The sequence below is a fragment of the Dryobates pubescens genome, chromosome 13 (assembly GCF_014839835.1).
Source record: "Dryobates pubescens isolate bDryPub1 chromosome 13, bDryPub1.pri, whole genome shotgun sequence".
NCBI classification, from domain to species: Eukaryota; Metazoa; Chordata; class Aves; order Piciformes; family Picidae; genus Dryobates; species Dryobates pubescens.
The window spans coordinates 12063417-12081510 of NC_071624.1; the positions used below are offsets into that span (position 1 = coordinate 12063417).

The 18094-nt window shown below is 47.4% G+C and overlaps 1 protein-coding gene across 1 annotated transcript in view; it reads right to left on the reverse strand.

The window, feature by feature from the left end:
• Window positions 1–604: 604 nt before the first annotated feature.
• Window positions 605–18094, reverse strand: part of SENP5 (SUMO specific peptidase 5) — a 42393-nt gene continuing 24903 nt past the window's right edge. The window contains exon 10 of the mRNA XM_054166948.1: window positions 605–811. Within this exon, the coding sequence (XP_054022923.1) occupies window positions 773–811 (39 nt within the window). The 3' untranslated portion in view covers window positions 605–772. The remainder of the gene's footprint in view (window positions 812–18094) is intronic.

An 18094-nucleotide genomic window follows, 5' to 3' on the forward strand; every position in this document is an offset into this window, starting at 1 on the left:
AAATACCTGTCAGTGTCAGAATATATTTACTGTGCATTAGCTTTGAAGAATTGCAGAATTAGTTTTCCCCCTTGCTAAGTTTACTTTATGTAAAATGTAACACATGAACTGTGAATATGTGGACAGCAAACAGACTGTATCAATGAATTCAGCTTCCCCCGGAAAATGCTGACAGCGGCAGGAGAAACACCTCCTAACAGACACAACTGACACCATCAAACGCGGAACGTGTGACAGCTGCCAAGGAGCTGCAGCCTCCTGCCTCCCTCCCTCCCCTTCTTTCAAAAACAAAATCAAATCCAAAATAACACGCTGTAGTCTATTTATCCTCTTGTTTAATCTGCTGGGAAAGCATCAGCATAATTAAATGCTTTTAATCTTTTGGTTTTAACTTGAGATCAGGTGGCAGCAAAAAAGCAAACTGCGCTGCACAGGAGCAGGAGCTCTGCACTGACACCGAGCCTGGCACGGCAGCACCCCGCAGGGCCACCTCTGTCTTGGAGGGGCTGGCTCAAGGTGCATCCCATTCTTAGTGCCACACAAGCACCAGCCCACTGTGCCAGCCCTGCATTACCACTTGCCAGCAGCAGTTCTTCAGCTCAGATCTGGAGCTGCAAACGACAAGCATTTGCTCCACCACACCACAGCTGCACCACTTCTATTATTCATGCAACTTGACACTTCCTTTCATGACCCAGGTACCATCTCGGACTCTCCAGCCATCTGGGGCATCTAGTTGGGAGGCTGACAGTGGGTTGCATGAAGAAGCAAGTTATTTACTTAGAAACTGTCTCTGTGGCATCTTGACCATCTGGAAAGAATATGGAAATGAGACTTTTAGTGAGATGGAGCTCCTCAGTTGATAAATTAACCAGGCATCCCCAGCAGTAGGCAGAGCTGATAAAAGCAGGCATTTCTGAGCACACATGGACATAGGTGTGAGTGCATACAACTTCCCAGCTCACCCACACATCTGGGGACCCAAGTCACACTCCTGCAGGTTTCTAGGCAAACAAAGCCCAACTTCCAGCTCTAAAATTCATGTGCAGTGAAATGAGGGGGCCAGGCAGGGCCGGGTTCTACAGAGCTGTGCCACCGAAGCCCTGTTTGCGCCACCAAACCTGCGCCGTGGGGACCAAGCGCAGACCTGCAGGCAGGGCTGTGAGCATTCTGCTGGGGTGGCCAGGGAGGCCTGCCAACAAGCCACCACACTGTATGGAAGGCAAGAAGCAAGCATGCACCCCAGAATGGAGCACTTACCCACTCCCCAAAGCTACAGCAGCCAGCAAGAGCCTGGTGCAGCGAGCGAATAACTTGTGCAGCCTGGCACACACGCAGGAACCTCTCGGCTCTTATGCCAGCCTCTTACTAATCAAAATATCATGCAAGGCTGGAGTGTATCTGGCTTCTTTGAATGTGAGTCATATCATTTGTTGCTTGCCAGGAGAGTTCCCAGGAACTGGGGACAGCAGGACAGAAATTACAGCCGTCCTCTGAGCACTGTAATTTGTGCTGGAGCTAGACGTCTCTCTGAACCACCTCAAGACGGGACAATTAGGGCTGGCTTCAAGCCAGATGCAGGTTGCTGGGATCAGAGCATGGAGCCCCACATTAAGCACTGTGAGAACAGAGCCAGAAGTTTGTGGAACAGTGAAGTCTCTGGAACAGCCATCCTGCCTTTCAGTACAAATGGCATCTCAAGGAAAGCATTTTGTCCTGAGCCTCTGCATGCTGACATCTAATCAACTGAGCAAAGAAAATAAATCCAGGAATAGGAACAGGGAGAAAAGCCTCCGTGAGCTGGCTCAGAGCAGGTCAGTGGTACAGAGAACGATGCTCCCACCAGCTCAGTCAATCCATGGCACACATTCAATGTGTGCACATGCAGAGGGTTGAGTGTGGGTTTGCATGCCTGCCATGCAGAACATGGCCTGAAGTTACCTTCTGTCAACACAGCCCTCCTTGCTAGCAAGCCTTAAAACTCCCCTGCAGCAGTTGGTGTGTCTGGTACCTCTTCTCCTTTCAACATCTCATACAAACAGCAATACACAACAGCTGTCAGCTCCTCCACTTTCCCAATGTCCCAACCAGACTTTTTCCAGTGCAAAGTTGGATCAATATCCATCAATCCCCCCTATAAACTGGACTCAATATGCATGAAACACCACCAAGGGATCTAGAAAAAGCAATGGCCTACCTTGCCAGCCCTGTGATAACCTTCAGCAGAGGTGAAGGCGCTGCGAAATTTCTGGGTGTCCTGCCCCACTTTTGTCCCATCACCTGCAGGTTATTAAATGGGACCTACAGATATGGTAGAGTTGGGGGTTGTATCTGGCTGTGCCTGCATGAGCCCATTCTGCCTGTGTGGGTATCAGGTATGTGGATGGCACAAGTGCCTGGAGCCTGAGATGATGAGACCCACCACAAGCTTCAGGAGCACCTGGGAGTGGCTGGAGCTGCCTCAGCAGAGCACCGAGCAGGGAGCAGTATCCTAGGGTGACAAACACAGACTCACCTGTATGACACATGGGACTCTTCTGGTGTGCCCAAGCTCTGCCAGTGGTCAGCAGAGGAGCAGTTTCCTCATTTAAATGTCAGTGTGGTCCAAAGGTCTCCTTCATGCTGGTATTAGCGATTCTTATGTGCTATGGGGCAGCACAAGAGCAGCAGCTGAGCATCTGTCCCAAAGCCTCCGCTGCAGCTACAGCAGTCCACTGACATTTTCCACACCTTTCTCTAAAGAAATTTTTTTTGCCTCTATGGGTAGGAATGCAGTGAGCTCAGGTGTGCCCAGATGGCTCTGGGAAACCCAGGGGAGCTCAGACTGAGATTTACTGGCCATAAAACTATGTAAACGTGTATGTATTCTAAAGCCTGTGGTTCTATTTCGTTAATTGACTGAAAAAGGCGATGCATTAAAGCAAAACTACGATCTGAGAAACTGTCAGATGATCTTGCAGTGCCAAGGGGCTTGATGCTGGAGCTGGCAAAGGCTCAGCCCTTTGACTACTGAGCTGAAGGCTCTCCGTGTGAACACATCCTCAATCCTAGTCCACTGAAGCGGCTAAGCAATAGAGGGGGACAAAGGCCTCTTCAGCAGGCAATATCTCAAGAGGCTCCATCCTGGGTCCTGTGCCGTGTCCTCTTACTGAAGAACAACTCAGGCAGTGTCAGATTTTGCCATTGCTGGAGTTTCTGCAGCTGATTAAAGTCACAGGGGCCTCATCCAGCAACGGGCTCCGGCTCCCTCTATACCAGTGCTCTGAATTTTTTCAGTGTAGGAAAGGTCTGAGATGAGACCCTTTCTCCTTTCATCCCAGGATCACAGGCTGCAGTGCTCACTTTCTGAGGAACAAGGGCCCTTTTTTAAAGCACTCTTTGGGTTTAATTCCCAAGGCATTTGGAAACTCTGTAAGGCAAGAATTAACCTGGGTTTCTAGAAAGAGCAGAGTGTTCAATGCTTTTAAGCGGCGTTTCAGAGGCAGAAATGATCTTCAAAATGTTTTGACTTCCAGTTTTGTGAGAAATATCTTTTCTTTGAAATTAGCCTAATTAAAGGATCACAAAATTAATTAAAATGCAAAACGAAATGCAGCGCTTAGCATCGGGTCGAATGAAACATTTTAGCGTGCTTTCAAATGAAATCAGAGATGGTTTTCATTCCGATTAAAGAAATCTCCCTCTCCCTCCCCAAGCTCTGGAGAACACTGATCCAAACCACCACCAAAAAAAAATTCTCCTCTCCCAAAGCTGCCCATCCCAGTAGGGTACAGCTCTCCCTACTCCGAAATGTCAGGGACCGGAGACTCCACTTCATGCTCAAGCCTCGGCTCTCACCAAAGACACTTCGGCTGGATGACATTTTAAAGAGCTCCTACTTGGTGGCAGCAGCTCATTTAAAATTAGCAGCACCCCTAATTGGGAATGGGGGAGGCTCTGCCTGGCAGAAATGCCACCACTGGCCCCCAGCATGGCGGGGGCAGCCCGGTGCCACTCTGGATAGCCATCACTGTCAGCGGCAGGTTCCCGGCCAGGGCTGAACTCTCCGCCTGTTTAAATATAGCAAGTCCCAAAATGTCAGGAGTTTGGAAGGCAGCTGCAAAGTGGCAGCACAGGGAAAGCAGGGCTGGGTGTTGGCTCAGAAACAGCCCCTGGCCATGGACCGAGTCCCCGGGACGTACCAGTGTGACACCTGAGCTTTAATTGCCCCCAGTGTGGCCTCGTCCTGCTCCCTGGCAGAGCTGCCGACACAGCCCTGTGTAGCTCTTGGCACCAGAAAATACATTTTCCTCTGAGACCGAAAGTTTCAGTTCACTGTAAACATCAAGAGAGCAGCTTGTGATTAAGCACTGGGGGCTTTACAGCATCCCGAGGATGTGAAGCACTATTTAAGCGAGAACTATTTTACCGTTGTTATTTATTATGTGGAGCTGGTTGGGGCCAGGGTCTGGCCCTCTCCGCACAGCAGGTGTTCACAGCACAAAATGCTGGTGAGCCTCAGGCAAGCCTCTCTAAAGCAGGTGGCCATGGTCCTCCTGCCCCTTCCATGGGCTCTTGAAGGCAACAACCACAAAGCAGGATGTGTTAGCCCTAGGGTGGTTAACCCAGGCCCTTAGATGCATTCAGGTTGCTAAACTCGTAAGCAACCGCAGGGCTGCTTCCCCACAGCAAAGCACTGAAACGTGGTTACTTTTAAGCTTGTAACTCAAGGGGTGCATCTCTAGGGAGTGGGGTGAGACATGTTCAGGCACTTCATTTGAAGGAAATGCTCCATTTTTCTCCCCCCACCCTGCAATCTAGCCAAGCATACAGAACTCTGCCTGTCACACAGGGATGACAGCAGGACTGTAACCCCCAGCTCCCAGTGCCTGTGCTGGGCTCAGGCTCACAGCTGCAGTGGGTTTGGGTTTTATGAGTCCCTGCTGACTGCTCTGCTTCTCTGCCAAACGTTACCTTGTCCTTACCTAGTGCCCTGAGTGGGTGCCCACTAATGAGACTCTGCATGGAGGGATGTGCATTGTCCTCCCTGCGGTGAAGCAGCCACAGTGCTTGTGAAACCTTATTTGTACACAGGAAAGCCTCCTGCAGTATTGTTCCTGTGCTGGTGCAGCACTCAGGGTCATTAAACCTGGAGGAGCCGAGGCTTCCCTCCACCAGGCACTGTGGATCTCATGGAGAGACACAAGCTCCAGCATGGCAGCAGAGCCCTGTTCCCACCATAGCCATGCATCCTCCTCCTCCCCAGCTGGGATGCTCTCTGGGATATGCTGCAAAGGCCAGAGGATGAGCTAAGCCAAAGCAAACCTCTAGGAATCTTTCAAGAGGTGAAGGGGCTGCACATACTTGCTCTCTTCACCGCCTTTCCAACCCCCTTCTTGCAAAAGGCAAAACAAAGAGGGTCTCCTAAGTGAGCAAAGCCCCACGTACCTCTGCCTGCCATAATGGCATTAGGAGAAGGGCGGGAAGAGATCCTAGCTCTGCACTCACATTTAAGCATATAAAAACAAACAACAAAAAAATGGGAAAAGTTAAATCCATCTGAAAGTGCCTCTCTCTCTCCCAGAAGAGTGATAAAGGCTTTTTGGCAGAACGAGGTGGTGTTTATTTTGGTTTGTGTTGTGTTGCTGCTCTGACCCCCTCAGCTGTTAGATGGCAAACTTGACAGCCTGATTGTTTTTACTGGACTGAGCTGGAGTTTTTTGCTTTGCAAAAGTGATCTGGGAGCAGTTTGCACTGATTGCTTCAGAGGGCTCCGACCAGGGACCATCGCCTTGTCCTGCGCCGTGCCCTGCGTCTCAGGCGGGACTGCAGCCGGGGCTCGGCCCGCAGCTGGTTTAAATCATCACTTTCTTCCCATTTCACTGCACAAGGCAGTGCTTGAAGATTTTTCTTTCTATTCTGCTGAAATGTGACTCTAATTAGATGATAACAAGGCTCTGACATTTTCTAATCGTAATCCTATCCGTGCAAGGGGACGTTATTAAAACGATTAAAATTATTGATAAAGGGGAGGAAGGACTCTTGGTCAGAGAACTTGGTGCTTGGCCCATTTGCGAGGAGGGGGAGGACAGGTCTGGGTCTGTCCCCTTGGATAAAGTCACTGCTGTCCCTGAGGATGTGCCACTCTCTAAACACTTGCGTAAGTAATGCAACACCTCCCACTGAGCTGGAGCCTCCCATCATGACCAGGACTTAAAGGAAAGGCAGTTGCGGTGACAAAAGGTGGATCTAGCCATCAGGCAGAACAAATGAAGTGCAGACCTGAAGCTGAAAGGAGATTGTGGGACCTAGCATTTTCCACACCCATATGTGTCATGTGGGAGTCCCAGTGCAAACATTACCACTTCGCATGATGCGGCTTTCAGATCCTCTTTTGGGAAGGATTTTGCTCCCTGGGATTAAGCATGGGGCATGAGCAGTTGGTCTCTCTTCTGCTTAGGCGAAAGGAAAAGGCACTATGCCCCTGTTCACAAAATGAACAGGAATTACTCTAAGCAAGACACCACCTCTTTGCAGCCAAGTATCAGAAAAGAGATGGAAAAGTCCTGAGGGCTAAAGTTCCCACAAAGTAATGGTGAACAAGGCAAAGTTTTATCTTTGCAGCCTTTGAAACTCTCCAAGGTAATGCAGCAGTTACACCTTCTCTGACCCAGGGCACAGGCATGTAATGCCCTCCCTCCTCTGGCCCAAATCAGCCTCACACACCCAGATGTACGCCAAGCGGACATCCCAGATGGAGCCTACTTTGCAGTTCAAAAGTACCAGGGCCAGACCCACCATCAGTCGTCTCTGCGGTCCCCAACTCTGCATTGCTTCTGTGCCATCCTGTTGTTGTATCTGCAGGATCCTTCTCTTCATGAGGCTCCGTGCCCAACTTCACATCAGCCCTGCCTGGCATGAAAAGCAGGCAGCTCTGAGCCAGCTTTCTGCTCCAGAAACCTCGGGAATCTCCCTTGGTGTTTCCCAGAATAGCGCCAAGGCTCCTCTAATTTCCTACAGCTGCTGCACATCAGCATGGCAGCAAGCTGGTGGCTCCACCCAGAGCATCCCCCTTGGAGGTGGCAGGAATGTTGGTGGCACAGGCCCAGGAGCTGGGGGATTCCTCATCCCTGGGGAAGCCCCTACATCTTCAGAGAACAAGGCTCACACTGCCTAACACCAACCTAAAGGGGACAAAGAAATGCCAGCAGCAAAACCTATTAGCCAAGACATTGAGGAACAGCTTGCAAGCCCCAACACCAGCCCATCTTGCTCCCCAAGGAAGGACACACAACACTATCACCCTAATATATCCCTATGGCACACCTGTTCTTGAGGATAAAACAGAGCAGGCATTTTCCCAGCAGCCAGTGACCCTTCAAACTGACTGCTGGCAACCCCTGCAGCCCTGCTCAGCATGGCTATCTCCACTGGAGGGGCCCAGGTCCCCAGGGAGCACACTGCCAGAGACAGACCACTGAGGCCTGTCAGTACAGTCAGCATGTGCCAAAGGACAGGGTGTTTGAGACACCTCTCTCCAGCACTAGTATGAACTTGGGGTCAAACTGCCACCAGACAGAGGACCCAAGATACCAGCAAGCTGCAGCAGTCCTCAAAGAGAAAAGTCCTCTAAGAGCTAGCAATCTTTTGCAGAGAACAATTTATTCATCCAATTTACACCTTATTTCTCTTCACAAAGCAGATCATAGTCTCCATGAAATTGCTCATTGCCAGAAATTATGCAGCAAATATTTCAGGATACATATCTCCAAGCAAATTGCCTGCTGCCAGTGCTACTTCCCTGCTCACAGCCAGAAACCTGAGCTGTTTTGATAGGACACACAGCTTCCATAGCATGGTTTGTTCTCCGTCACGGAGGCAACGATGATCTTCCAGCCCAGCACCAACAGGCAGCGCTTGCTTAGCTTATAAATAAAAAGCTCATAACAGAATCAGCCTTACAGTGCAAATATTCATGATTATGAATTTGAAAATCACTTCCTATGAATAAGCCTGCACGGTGTGCATTAAAATGTGCTGCTTCAGCACCGTCCCTGACAGCGCACACGTTTGCTAGAACAGCCGCAGACAGCGAACCCAAAAAAAGGTCAGGAAGGGAAAGTGAACAAATTTACTGAGAAATTCAAGCATATGTTTGGTGCTGGTTTAAAAAAAAAACCAACAAAACAAACAAAAAACCAACAAAACCCCCAAAACCCAAACAAAACACTAAACACAAAACCAAACCTGCTGCAAATAGATCAGCGGTGCCTCTGTCCCTCTCGGAGATCGCACCGTGCCGAGCTCGCAGCGCAGGGACAGAGGGCTCAGATAATTGAAAAACTGATGAAATTTTTATTCTTTTTTTTTTTTTTTTAACACCCACCAACTCTGATATTTGGAAGGTTTTAATTTCTCTTTAGAAAGCTGAAGATTTCTTTGGGGAAAGGGAAAAAAAAATATAATAATAAAACAGAAAGATTTAGAATTCATCCTGGAAACCCACAGAGGGGTTTTTAAGACTCTACCCCTTCTTATTTTAATAAAAGGTAGTTTAGATTTTTTTTATTTTATTTTTTTAATTTTCTTTTTTTTTTTTCCTTGGAAATATCTTCATTAAGTAGAAGAGGAACCAAAAGGGCAGGGTAATATAATTCACAGACGATACTAAATTTGGATATATCGTACACGGCAGTGCGGCCCGAGAAATAATACAAAGGGCCCCAGAGAGATTGGAGACCTGGGCAGAAAATAAATGAGATTCAATTTGGAAAAATGCCGTTGATGCCTCTGGGGAAAATAATTTGAAACATTCAGAAACCTGGGAAGCAGGAATGGCTAACAGGGAGTTTAGAACAATAACCGAGAGAAAATTGGTCTGCAAAGCATTACGGACCCCCTCCGCCACCCGCCGGAGCCAGCAAAGAGGTTCCTGTCGGTTGCCAGGAGGCCCTGGGGATGGTCACCACCCTGCTGATGGCAGAGGCACGAGTAGAAAAATGACCCAGAACAGGCTCATCGCCACAGGCCTGTGCAGTGCTGTGCCAAAACCATGCTGAGGTGACAAAAGCACACTGAGGTGACCAAGGAGAACATCAGAGTAAGGTAATTGCAGCGACTGTGGGGAATAACCAGGGCTGGGAGCTGTATCTGTACCAGCTCCTGAAAGGCTGAACATGGAGGCATGGGGGGCTGAGGATGCTCTCTGGTGCTGTGAAAAAGGTGTGATGGAGCAGGGCAAAAGCTAAGTTTTGAACAACCACCTCAGAGGATGCCCCAGCAGCAAAGGCCAAAAGCAAAGCACAAAGAGCTTTATGACAGCACAAAGCTCAGCATACACACACATTCCTGCATGCAACCCTCTCCTGGAAGGAGATGGGATGGGACCCAAGTGGTCCTTACATAACTCAAATGTTTCCTCTTCTCTTTGGTTTTCCTTCAAGACTATGTATGTTTATCAGAGGTGTAAACCTTTATATGTTTATCAGAGCAACTATGGGTACAAGGAAGAAGCTGAAGATAGGGCAGGAGCAGCCTGGTCCTCACAGGACATGCATTCAAGTTCCTGTTGCACTGAGTAAGGAAGGAGCTGGACTAAAGCTGGCTGTTCATACCTCTATGCAGATTTACAGCAGCTGATACCATCAGGTACTGTTAAGTCCAGTTCAGAGAAGAAAAGCTGTCACTAATTTCACCCAGTCCTGGTGCTGGGACAGGATCGCTATCTGCTGCCCAGGAGGGCAGACAACAGTAATGACACAGGCTCAGCATCCTCACTTTCCTAAGACACCACATCCAGCAACCAACATGGTCCTTGCTGATTAGGGCAGGAGTTTTGCTGTTATCACTCTGAAATCACCAAAAGCACCACTTCACACAGCCCTGCTGGAAAGATGCTTCATAGAAGAAATCCCTTTGAACAGACAACCTGACCCTAGCAAGGAATCAGCTTAATTTATGGCCAAATGCAAATACTCTGCTGAGCTGGACCTGCATTATTTGGATATTCCCACAGGATGGATCACGACCTTGCTCAAACTCCCTTATTCCCCCTCCCCTCCAGAAACGTGCTCCACCCATCTCTTGGGATTGCACTTTTGAGAGAATAAAGTCAGGAGGATGAGGCCTTCTCACCTACTCATGGCCTTGCTGCAAGGAAGGGTCCTGGCCTCTGCAGCATCCCCCACGGCAGGCACACGCCTGCCCCCTTCCTGTGGTGCAGCTGCCACGGCCACCAAACCCCTAGGCAGAACCAGGCTTTGCAGGGTCTGAACCTACGGCCACAACCCTCTTGCCTGGAGCTGCCCCAGCTCAGCCCACTTGCAGGATGACAACTGAGTTTTAACATTTATTTACTTCATTTTTTAAGGGGTTGGGTTCTATTTCTCCAGGGCACTCAGGAGATCTGCTCACCTGTCTTCTGTACTTCAAGAAACCATCTAAGGCTATATATTCCAGATGATAAAACTCCACCTAGCAGTTTTATCCTTTTCATTAAAATTACTTACACCAGAAGAACTTTAGAAAAAAAAAAAGAAACAAGAAAAAAAATCGATTTCAGAAGAAACAGAGAGGATCAGACCAAGGACTCCCTGCCTTCCGCTGCTATTTTTTAGCTTCTGAAAGGCACACGCTACGTTTATGAACCTGAGCATCACATATATATTTTAAAAGGTAACAGCACAAAACACTTGTAACAGCATCCATCATTTTTTTCTTGACCTTACAAAAACCAGAGCTCATCAGCTAAACAGCACTTCTGACATTTTGGAGATGTTTTCTTTCACCTTCGGGACAGAAATAAAATCTTTAAGCATTCTGCGGATTGAGCTTGCAGAGGCACGACTCCAGAGACACCTCACCAAACCAAATGTTAGATAAGGTGGAAACCACACAAGACTTTCCCATCAGCTCTTAAAGGGGGGGGGGGGGGGGGGGGGGGGGGGGGGGGGGGGGGGGGGGGGGGGGGGGGGGGGGGGGGGGGGGGGGGGGGGGGGGGGGGGGGGGGGGGGAAGTAAGAAATTCTGATTTTAATTCTAATCCACTAAGAGCTGTCGTTTCCTCAGAGCATTTTTAATTAAATGCAACTGTTCTTTTCCCCCAGATGAAAACTCTGCCACTGGGGTGGAGCCGAGGATGGTTTTGATGGTCCTCCCAAGAGCCACTCGCAGGCTCTTGGAGGCATTAATCTCAAATCAGAGGGAACTTGTTTACTCTTTTCTAGGACTATTGATTTTTAGACACATATCTGAAACAGCTCATATCTAGCTGTCACAAAAGGAGTCTGTAGGAATGAAAGACATGAACATATGACTGGCTCTTGAAGTCCCAGAGAGGAGGCTTGGAGAGGCATTTTCCTGCATGCTAGGGCTACCACGACACACAGGCTCTGCGGTTGACACCAAACTTCAGCCAGCAAATGTTTAAACCTTCAGCTGAGTGCCAGGTATAGCACAACGGCAAACAACTCACAGCCCTCACTGTCTTCTCCTGGGTCATCAACAACCAGATTTAAAAATCCAGGCTAACTTCAGGGTGATTTGAGTCAAACATTCACATGTGATTTTTAAAAAATAACCTGTTGCTGAAGCTGAATGCAACAGCATTGCACCAAGGCAAGAACTTAAGTGTAACCTAGTCCCTAAACAATGAGAGATATGCTGCCTCTGCTCTTCAGTCCTCAGTTTCAGGGATGTGGCATTTTTAATGGGTTACAAAAGCAGAAAGCAGCACTCTGAACTTTAAGGTACAGCTAACATTTTAAACATCACATCAGTCTTTAGTCTGTTACAAAGGATGAACTGATACACTTCAGTGCAAAAATCTGCACATTTTGTCATGCACACCTCCTAAGGCTACCAGTCTCCAGGGCAGCTACAAAGTGTAGGACAAGGTGACCTTCACCCAGCTTAGCTCAGGATCACTGAATCACCAAGGTTGGAAGAGACCTCAAAGATCATCAAGTCCAACCCGTCACCACAGACCCCATGACTAAACCATGGCACCAAGTGCCATGTCCAGGGTCTTGAACACCTCCAGGGATGGTGACTCCACCACCTCCCTGGGCAGCACATTCCAATGGCTAACGACTTTGTCAGTGAAGAACTTTCTCCTCACCTCCAGCCTAAACTTCCCCTGGCGCAGCTTGAGACTGTGTCCCCTTGTTCTGGTGCTGGCTGCTTGAGTGAAGAGACCAACTCCCTCCTGGCTACAACCACCCTTCAGGTAGTTGTAGACAGCAATAAGGTCTCCCCTGAGCATCCTCTTCTCCAGGCTAAACAATCCCAGCTCCCTCAGCCTCTCCTCACAGGGCTGTGCTCAAAGCCTCTCCCCAGCCTCGTTGCCCTTCTCTGGACACGTTCAAGCGTCTCAATGTCCTTCTTAAACTGAGGGGTCCAGAACTAGACACAATACTCAAGGTGTGGCCTAACCAGGGCAGAGTAAAGGGGCACAATCACATCTCTGTCCCTGCTGGCCACACTATTCTTGATGCAGGCCAGGATGCCATCGGCCTTCTTGGCCACCTGGGCACACTGAAGGAACCAGGAAACCAGGGAGTCTTCCCATCCTTGCTCACCCAGCAAATTTAACTCTTGAGGTAAGAGCTACAAATTCTAGAATGTCATAGAAAAAAAAGCCACAAACAATTTCACAAAGCTGTAGGTACTAAACCAGTTAACATCTCTCAGAAGTGACTTTTGCACATCCTCTCCATGGCTGTAGAGGCCCTGGACACCTGATGAAAGGAGTCATGGTCCTGTTGTGACCAGAATCTGTCATGCACATCACCTTTTACTCAATCACTTGGAAATGCAAAACGTGGTTTGACAAGCTCCATTTCTGTATTTAGCCAGTTTTAAAAGTAAATTGTTTATTTTAATTGCATACCATTCTTCAGCCAAGAGCAGCTCAACAAATTCAAGCTAAAAAAGCATCTGAAGGTTCCATTCACTCTTTTAAAAGTGAAAAAGCGAAGCCCTTGAACACAAAAACTGAGCCATGTAATTGTTTAAATGAGCATTCCTTTCCCATATCATCCTCCCTAGGAAGAAGTAGTGCCACATTTAATGCAAACAGCTATATTTGGTTACAAATCATGTTTTAGCAATTATACTACGCAGCAAGAATGAACAACTCTGTAGTTTTTAATAAAATACACATGAGAAACAGGATCTTCCATTTACATTTATTTTTATCTGGCTCGTTCATGAAAAGCCACGCTCAAAAAACTACTCTGTCTTGTCTTTTCATCAGAGCAGTGCATGGGTATGCTTGAGCCCAGTATGGCTCCAGCATCAGGCAAGACATGACTGGCCAGCTCAACTCAGAACTGAGCAGGAGGTCTTCACTCAGATGTTACACCTTCACAGTTTGCGGCGAGACGAGAGCATCAATACCGCAAGCTAGAAGCGCTCTTGAAATGTTGGGCTGGAAGGTGCTTATGTAGCTGGGAAGTGGCAGTACCACCATCCTCGGAGAGCAGCACCCTGCTCTTCGCCATGCTTTGAACTGACCCCTCCAGAGGGTTTGGGAGTTCTTGGCCCAGCAGGTCCCTGCAAATTCAAACAAGTGGTATCTACCAAGGTGAGAGCTACACCATACAGAGACCTTGATGTCTTTCTCCTTGATATGTCTGGTATTAAAATGGGACTGTAGAGCCAAAATTTCTCTCCTTGTTTTGAAGATTAGCAAAGGCTCCGATTAATTCCCATTTGCAACAGAAAAGAATCTTAAATCCACTACATTTCAGCCCTTAATTGACTGATCATTAATGCTAAGAGGAGAAGGAAGGAAGGCAAGCAAGTAAGAGCAGAAGAATATAAACCAACAGGGCTACAGGGGAAACAAAGGAACAAATTTCCATCAAAACACCCCAGCAACTGTAGTAGTTCACTACTGTCCAGAGCACCTTGCTCTCCTAGCACCTCCATGGTTGGTCAGATGTTGGAAAGGATCCCCACTTGACTCCCACTCTAGACAAGCAAGACTTCCCCAACCCTGCTCAAACATTAATGTTTTTTAGCAAAGACAATAAACCAGATTAGTAACTTGAGGTGGGCAATGACTGGTGGACTTGGGACCCCAGAGCTGGCTAGCAACAGCAAGGTCACTATGTTCAGTATTATTCCAATGGGCTCTTTGCAGTTTTGCAAGCCAAAGCCCTCCCTACACCCAGAACCTCAAAAACAGGGATGAGGATGCTGCAGGTCAACCCAAGCAAACTCATCAGCAGACAGAACAAAGCTGATAGAAAGGCAAAGCTATCTCAGTGCAGTTCACTTTCAGTCCACCTCGTGGATTAGCATAATTAACAAAGTATTTAGAAGCTTTTAGACTAGGAAGTGATGCCACCTAGTGAACAGGACAGCATGCGGCAGACAGCAGACAGCTCAAAGGCCGGTCCCAGGGTGAGGGGTCGATACAGGAAGCTCCCACTGCTGCCGTCGGGCTCGGCAAACCATCTGGATGGCATCGGTGCAAGGACTAACCAGGTATCCCATCATCTCCACTCCTCCCACCCCTGTGTCTCACCAGCTACACAAACACGAGTTCAAAGGCATTTTAACCAATGAATAATTTAAAGAAAAATGCCTTTTCAGTAGGCCCTGCATTTAAATTTGCCTTCAACAAGACCTTTTAAAGCTGGAAAATATACAGCTCAAAAATGACGGATGGCTTTAAAATTAGAGATCGGATTATATGGGAACTCAGAAAGGTATTGCAGAGAATAAGCAGCACTAAATGTTACTAAATTTAGGGTGAAGACCGAGCAAACACCAGCAATTAAATAAAAAAATCCAAACAATTCATGGCCCAGAGGCTGTCACAGCATTCAGTGGTGGCTGACAGCCACGGCACAGCTTCAACTGCCTAACAGAGGGCAATCGGTTCTCATTCCTGCTCTAAAGCATTTTCCATTAAAAGATCCAAGTCGTGAGCAAGTCAGACTCTCCACACAAGACACTCGATGCAGCAGCGTTTTTGGAACTCTGTTCCCCCACCTCTCAAATGAATTCCTGGTTTTGTTTAGTTATTTGCAAAACCATGTCAAGTTATAAGCACATGACCACAAATCAGACAGAAATTACTACTGATGTGGTTTCTCCCCCTTACCCCAGCATTTGCCATGGTAATACAGTTATAAAAATAACAGCCATGATCTATGGTAGCACAGCAGTTTGATCAGACCAAAGATTTCTGGTATGCAAGACTTCTCCATCAAGAAATGCTTCGGCCAATTTGTAAAATTGATGGGACTCTGGAGTAACTGTGCCGGAGCCAAGCACTTACACATTTGATACAGAAGGACTTTCAGTGGGTTTGAATGTGGGTGGAAGAGGGGTGGGTGTGTGGGGGGAGTGGGTTGGTTTAACACACACATTCTTTTTGCAAGTGTGGTGCAGACTTTGCTGAGAAACGTGTGAGAAGATAACCAACGTGGCAAGCGACACGCAACCAGAAGACACCATGGCTTGGTCAATCCATAAGCAGGGAGTTGGAGTGTGCAGCAGCACAAGCTACTCTGATGGTCCTTGTGTGACATCTGGCGGTCAAAAAGTACCCCAGGAAGAACCATCTGACTCAGGCTGCACCCGGGGTACCCCCACAGCCATGGGAAAAGACCATGACTTGCAGCTCTGCCAAGAACTTCACCAGGATCTACGTGCTCAGTTGTGGTAAAACGATCCAGTAGCTATTTTGGGAACTGAACTCTAAGTAGGGCTGATCCCCTCAAAATAAGTCCTGGTACCTTCTACAGCCTGTGCATCCTGCCTGGAGACAATCAAATGCCTGCAAGAATCCTAAGTGGACACAAGTTTAAGGCACTGCATGTCATTATCCTTAAGTTTTTTGCTGCATTTATGTTCTAAAGGAAAAAAAAAAACCAAACCAAAACCAAAAGCACTCATCTGAAGTGTGATCCACCTGAGGACAAAGCTGCCAAAGCCCTGAAAAGTCTCCTGCCCATTAATAGCAGCAATTAAAGATTGTCACCTCATACTAATTGCATGGGAAACAGAAACACTTCAGTATGCAAACCTGAGAGCAGATTTCCAAAGACAAGCTCCATGAATGGGAAGGGAATATATTTATTGAAGACACACCTTAAAACTTCTCTGTGCTTCAGACTTCTTTAAAAACCAGAAATCCCTCAACCCTTAAAGCCCAAAGAAGGCAGGAACAGAAAGGTGAGCTGGAATCAACTCAATCTGCGAGAGCCTTTGGGCAGCCCTGCTGTTTGTGGTGGAGCAGAAGCACGCTTGTCTGCTTTTCAATAGGCTGGAGCTGTCAGAGATGCCGAGGATAAATTGTCAAGCCTTCACTGTCCTAAACAAACGTGATGTGCAGCTCGGCACTGTGGAAGGATTTTCTTCCTTTGCTGCAGTTCCTGCCTGCATTAAGTTGATCTAAAATTCACAGGCTTGAAACAAGGCATAGCATCCCTGTGTGCACAGCAGAGCAATTGTCCCCCCAGAAGGCAGCTCTTCCCCACATTTTGCTCCCACTCATTCCAAAGGTTTCCACAAACAAGATGGTTCCTTGTCTGTATCAAGCTTGTGTACCATAAACATAACCTGACCCAAATTACCCAGTCAAATACATCTTATTTACAGCTCAGTTTCCCCCCTACCCTTCCACCCACAACATATTTAATCCCAAGGTGGTGCAAACATTCCCCAATGCATTCTTGATCCCTTCTCCTCTCAGCCACTTCCTGAAGCTGCCCATAAAGAATCTCAGCTAACCTAAGTGATCAGTGAAGTCTGCAACCTCAAAGTTCCACGTTAGGAGAGACGGGTTGCCAGGAGTCCTGAAATCAAACAAGAATCATAGAATGCTTTAGGTAGGAAAGGACCTTTAAAGGTCATCTAGTCCAACTGCTTGCTGCAGTGAGTACAGACATCTTCAACCTGTCCAACCTGACCTTGAAATTCCTAGGGATGGGGCTAATACTACCTCTCTGCACACAACCTGTGCCAGTATTTCACCACCCTCATTGAAAAAAATTTCTTCCTTCTACCTAGTCTGCATCACCCCTTGTCCTGTTGCAACAGACCCTGCTAAAAAGACTGTCCTCATCTGTTATAGGTCCCCCCTTTAAGTACTGAAAGGCCACAATAAGGTCCTGCCACAGCCTTCTCTAGGTTGAACAGCCCCAACTCTCTCAGCCTGTCCCCATAGGAGTGGTGCTCAAGCCATAGGAGCATTTCTGTGGACCTCCTCTGGACCCTTTTCAACAGGTTAATGTCCCTCATGTGCCAAAGGCTCCAGAGCTGGATGCAGTAGTCTAGGTAATGTCTCACCAGAGCAGAGCAGCAGAATCACCTCCCTCAACCTGTGGGCCATGGGGTTTTTTTGACATAGCCTAGGATAAAATTGGCCTTCCGGGCTGCAAGTACACATTGCTGGCTCATGGCCAGCTCTTCATCCACCAGTACCCCTGAGTCCTTCTCCACAGGGCTGCTCTCAATCACATCATCCCCCAACCTGTATTGATACCAAGAATTCGAATTAAGAACTCATCAGAATTTCAGGCAGGAGGTGAAGCTGCTTTGCATACGTTCTGCTTGCTTGTGCTGAGACAAGAAATCAGTTGATTTCTCAAGATATTTCACTCAGCAGCAGTTTTTAGCTCTACAGTTTGTAATATTACATACGGTGAAAACGAAATTCAATCCCCAAATCCTTCTAGTTGGTTACTCATAAAATCCATTAAGTTCAGGCACAAGCAAACCAGACTCATCTCTTTCCCTCCCAGTGCCTATTACATATAAATAGTAATTATTGTTCCTGGCAAGGCTCTAGTGTCTTTTATGATTCTATACTTTAATGATCTGATTTCTTAGTACTTTCCACTGAAGAATATATTTAACAAGCATCCATGTTCCCTCCTCCATGATAGGATTTTTAAATTATGAATGTAATAAAGACAATGATGTTGCCAGTCTCATGATTAATAGCTTAAAGAGACATTTTCTCAGCCTTCATTCCCCCCATTATCACAAATTCACAAGCTGTACAGCTCTGTAAAATTTGGCAAAGAGGAGATTTAACTCTTTCGTTACACTGCTAAATCAACAAGCAGTACAAAAGGGGGAAATTAATCTAGTTT